This window comes from Sinocyclocheilus anshuiensis, unplaced genomic scaffold, assembly GCF_001515605.1.
Source record: "Sinocyclocheilus anshuiensis isolate Anshui unplaced genomic scaffold, SAMN03320099.WGS_v1.1 scaffold18, whole genome shotgun sequence".
NCBI lineage: Eukaryota > Metazoa > Chordata > Actinopteri > Cypriniformes > Cyprinidae > Sinocyclocheilus > Sinocyclocheilus anshuiensis.
The window spans coordinates 420754-426102 of NW_015546047.1; the positions used below are offsets into that span (position 1 = coordinate 420754).

The 5349-nt window shown below is 33.9% G+C and overlaps 1 protein-coding gene across 4 annotated transcripts in view; it reads right to left on the reverse strand.

Annotated features, from left to right (window-relative positions):
* LOC107699013 (zinc finger protein 385B-like) overlaps window positions 1-5349 on the reverse strand; it is a 152532-nt gene that overhangs the window by 440 nt on the left and 146743 nt on the right. For all 4 annotated transcript variants that reach the window (XM_016500164.1, XM_016500161.1, XM_016500160.1 and 1 more), the window contains 4 exons: window positions 4638-4955; window positions 3061-3245; window positions 2699-2800; window positions 1-644 (listed from right to left, as the gene is read on the reverse strand). The exon at window positions 1-644 is cut by the window's left edge. In XM_016500164.1, coding sequence (XP_016355650.1) covers window positions 432-644; window positions 2699-2800; window positions 3061-3245; window positions 4638-4955 — 818 coding nt within the window. In that variant the 3' untranslated portion in view covers window positions 1-431. The remainder of the gene's footprint in view (window positions 645-2698; window positions 2801-3060; window positions 3246-4637; window positions 4956-5349) is intronic.

Here is a 5349-nt window from a genome sequence, read left to right on the forward strand (position 1 = left end):
GGGAAAGAGCGGGCGCCACTGAAGTACTAGTGATTGAGCTTATTGACTACACGATACAAGACAGCACACAGGCCAAAAACTGCATCACAGGCTCCCTGACAACATCAAGCCGTTGACTGAACACGTACTGTCCTACAGTAAGATTTGGGATCGTTTCTGACAGCGCCTCAAGACATGTGCTTGTCTGGAGTTGGTTGGTTGGTTGGTTGGTTGAGTTGAAAAGGAAGACCATGATAATTCAAGTCTTTCAGGAAGCAGTTCAACACTTTTTCTTGTTTATTTTTAGTGTTTCAAATGCAAAAGCCCTCACAAAGACGACATCCTTCCTGGGTTTTGTGAGGATAACGTTTTAATAAATACACCATTGTTTCAAGCATACAGCCGTAGCGTGGCATAGTTGGAGAAACGTCCGCTCCGATGTGGCTGCTCGCTCAGTAAGGCGCAAACAAGATGGAGCCCGTGGTGGGTCGGATCGGTCCCGGAGCGGCGCGGAGAAAGGAGTGCGGAAGCGAGGCTGTCTGAAAGATGGAGGTGTTGGGGCGAGGGTGGAGGGAGATGGACGGGATTTTGGTGGGGCAGAAGGGTGTGGAGAGGAAAGCCGGTGAAATGGGCTTCACCAAGTCATTCTGCAGGGCGAGTTTGGCCTGGAGGAAAGAGAAAAAACACTGAATGACTTTGGCAGAGTGACAGTGTCTATGTCAATAACCAAATTAGGGCTGCACAATTAATCGAAAGGAAATTGATTTTATGGCCTAGAGCGAATAATAAACCACAAAAGCCTGAGATGTAATTAAATACTGAGACTGAGTGAATCTATTTTATAATATATATTACAGATTTGTGAAAATAATAATAACATTAGTTTAATACTTTACAAATTATAATGATTATTTTATTATTGTTGCTATAATAATAATAATAATTATTATTATTATCATTATACATATTTTAATAGTTTACTGATAATAATAATATAATTAGACAACATAATAATAATAATAATAATAATAATAAATATTATATCTATAAATACAATTATTTTTATTTACTATAATAATAACAACAACAAAAATTGCAATTATTAATAACATTATTACTATTACTTTAATAAATAGTATTTTAGTAATAGAAGTATAATAGTAAATATTTTAATACTTTACTGTTAATCATCATCATCATCATTATTAATAGTTCAATACTCGGCAAATATTAATTATTGTTATTATTGATATTAGTGTTATAATTAACATTTGTATACTTTAAACATATTTTTATAAATTGTATTATAATTATTACTATTAATAATCATCATAATTTTACCAGGTTTAATACTTTGCTGATAGAAACAACAACAACAACAACAACAATAATAATAATTATTATTATTTATACATATTTAATAGTTTACTACTAATAATAATATAATTAGACAATATAACCATCATCATCATCATCAATATTATAACTATAAATACAATTATTTTTATTTACTATAATAACAACAATTAAAAAAAATGTCAATTATTATTAATAACATTATTATTATTACTTTAATAAATAGTATTTTTGTTATAGAAGTATAATAGTAAATATTTTAATACTTTATTGTTAATCATCATCATCATAATTAATAGTTCAATACTCAACAACTATGAATTATTGTTATTATTGATATTAGTGTTATAATTAACATTTGAATACTTTAAACATATTTTTTATTAATTTTATTATAATTATTACTATTAATAATCATCATAATTTTACCAGGTTTAATACTTTGCTGATAGAAACAACAACAACAACAACAATAATTATTATTATTTATACATATTTTAATAGTTTACTACTAATAATAATATAATTAGACAATATAATAATAATAATAATCAATATTATAACTATAAATACAATTATTTTTATTTACTATAATAACAACAATAAAAATTGCTATTATTATTATTAATAACATTATTAGTATTACTTTAATAAATAGTATTTTTGTAATAGAAGTATAACAGTAAATATTTTAATACTTTATTGTTAATCATCATCATCATCATTAATAGTTCAATACTCAACAAATATGAATTATTATTATTATTGATATTAGTGTTATAATGAACATGTTAATACTTTACAAAATATTTTTTATTAATGCTATTCTAATTATTACTATTAATAATCATCATTATAATTTTACATATTTTAATACTTTGCTGATAAAAACAATAACAATAATAATAATAACAACAATAATAATAATTGTTGTTGTTGTTGTCATGTGTAAAGTATTAAAATATTACAAGTCTTTGGATAGTTTCAAATGGGATTTCTATAAATAATTCACAAATATGGCAAACAGAGAACAGGGACGGAACATTTAGAAGAAAAAAAAAAGAAAATAAATGTATTCCTATGTGACATTCTGAAGCTCGTCTGAGATAGCAACAGTAAGCAAGGTAGGTGGAGCTTAGAGAAGGGCCAACTGTTCTACAACCAGTAAGTTGTTTCCAACATATTTTGCATAGAACTTGAAAAATGACAAGCGAGCATTAAGCCCTTGTGAAGCATTAGCATCCCAAAGAGGCATTTGTCAGCCTAGAAAGTGCGCAACAAACTCCTCACAGTACTGACACTTGAGATGCGAGTAACACTTGATGAAAGCGCTTGATTATAAAGAGCATAAATAATGCATTACTGCCAGAGAGCCGGAGCTCCGCTGCTGCTTGTTGTAAGGGCTGTATTTGGGTTTGGTGGGTTTGCCTGCCACTCTGTCCTTGTGCCGCCTGCTGGAGATATGCTGTGAAGAAAACCAAATTCATTACCATTGTAATGCAACTGAAACCCATTTGTAACCAAACTTAACACTGAACCGAATTATCAAAGCCTAAACTGCATAACAGGAAGTACAACTTGCAAATTTGGTAAGATCAAGCCACAGAATCACATGACTATTTATAGTGCTTTCATTATTCATCGCTGTACGCGTTACGTTTGTTGTCAACTGCATAAATAAGGATCATGACAAATGAATCATTGCATGCAAACTGAACTGAATACCTGCTTAAGCTGGATTTCTGAGTTGACGTGGACATCACAGATTTCACAGTGAAATGTCTTGTTCTGTAAGCCTGAGCCTTTGCTCAGTTGTGTGGCCTGAACTTTGAGTTTGGATCCGGGTCTGGGGTACGCTTTAATGGGACCCGCTCCATTTCGTGCCTCCAGCATGGTTTTGTGCTTTGAACCTGATGAAACAGACAAAGTAGAATGTTTTCTCTGGCTTCACCGAAACAAATCTGTTTATTCAATGCAAACTAACACTGGATATTTGAGTTATGTCAGTCGCTGACATGCTTATTTTTACAGCTTTTACAAGGTTGTGGAATGGACTAGTACACTGTGATTTTGTTGTGGGTATAATATCAATATTATGGTTTAATTTGCATTTTATTGGCCACTGTGTTTACTAAAGACTCAGACTAATTATGTGTTTCTTCTTTGTGAGTATGAGAATATTAAGAGATGACGTATGGGAGATTTTATTTTGGGAAAAAGTAAAATAATGAGAAAGCACCACATTGCCTATCACAGCTATGCTGATGATACCCAGATTTACCTAGCCTTATCGCCAAATGACTACAGCCCCACTGACTCCCTCTGCCAATGCATTGATGAAATTAACAGTTGGATGTGGGTGAAGTAGTGGAATAGTTCGGTATTTTGGGAGGATTTTCCACTTAGTGGGGAAGAGGATGAACAAAGCTTGAGAATGTTTGTTTGTGTTAAGAGCACATTACTAACAGTAGGTTTTTAAATTCCTTGTTTTTATTATTATTTTAATGATTATTTTACTTCCTTTTATGTAAAGCACTTTGAATTGCCATTGTGTATGAAATGTGCTATATAAATAAACTTGCCTTGCCTTGCCTTACAGACTTTTGTGTGACTGATTCAATGTTATTCAATGATTGCTGTTTATTAGTGTCATGTATAGAATTCTTATAGAATTCTTCTTAATGTTCACAGTGAAAAAAATATTTAACTAAATTTTTTTTTGTATTTTACATGCTTTTTAATAAACTTACCAAAAATGGATGTTTGATTAAAATACTAGTTCTTCTGATTGAAAAAAAAAACCCTTTAAATATGCAAATATCAAGACATTTAGTGAATGTCATCAAAAGCATGAAAAATATAATTAATATATTAATACTAGTCTGACTGCAGTGTGTCTGGATAATGTTTCTAAGGTAATTTCTTGCCGATTAAATATTTTAAAGCTGAGCATAACTAGAAGAAATGCATACCGACTACATAAATGTCCATGACTTTTTAATATTTGATTAGTTTCCATGACTTTTCCAGGCTTAGAAATTGCCTTTTTAAAATTCCACAATATCTCCAGGTTTTCCATGACCGTGGGAACCCCATCTACATTTTCCAGTTCTTCATACATTATCAATGATGAGCCTCACATCGCTACGCTGGGTTTGATTTATGTCTTAACTGCAAGTACATTTCCACACTCCCAAGCCTCGGAGGGTCACTCTATGAAACATTTATGATAAAGAAGAACGCATAACGCCGAGAAAGCCGTGGGAAAGACACTGCGATGCAGAGGCAGATGTTGGCCACACCTGTGTTGTGCGCCTCCAGCTGTGAGAGGGAGTTGACAGCCACTTTGCACAGCGAACAGTACAGGAGCTTCTTGGCTTTCTCCTCCTCGGACTCTGCACTGGGCTCTGACGGGGCCGTTGGCAGCGCTGCTGGTTTGGAGGTGTTCTTCAGGGCCGCCGCGTGCCCTGTCGGCTCAGTGGGTGGGCTGGCATGCGCGGGTGCCGTCTTGCAAGGGCTGGGCACTAATGCCACCGCAGGCGCAGCGGGAGCACAAAGGGGCATAAAGGCTTGCGGGGAGGCAGGGACTTTGTGCGCAGTCAGCGTCGCTGCGCTTTTCTCTGGGAACATGAGAGAGAGAGAAAGAAACAAGGAAAGAGCAAATCTGACAGTTAGTGGTGAAGGGCTCAGCATGTTGTATTGTGCACTCACTGGCACATTTTTCAACTCCTTCCTGTCTATTTTTTCCAGTATTGTGGGTTAGAGTTTGATATAAGGCCGTTTGCTGCAAGGCAAGCGCTCTAGTTTCTATGTCGGAGGACTTAGGTGAAGAAGCAAGAACAGTGTGTATGTCAATAAAGAAATTAGGGCTACACATTTAATTTAAAAGAAAACAGATTTTATAAATTAGTGCGATTAATAAACCACAAAAGGCTGAGATGTAATTAGACATAAAGGCTATAGTCTATATGCACGTTCTTCCTAGATTCTATGGATCTTTTTTTTTTTTGGGGG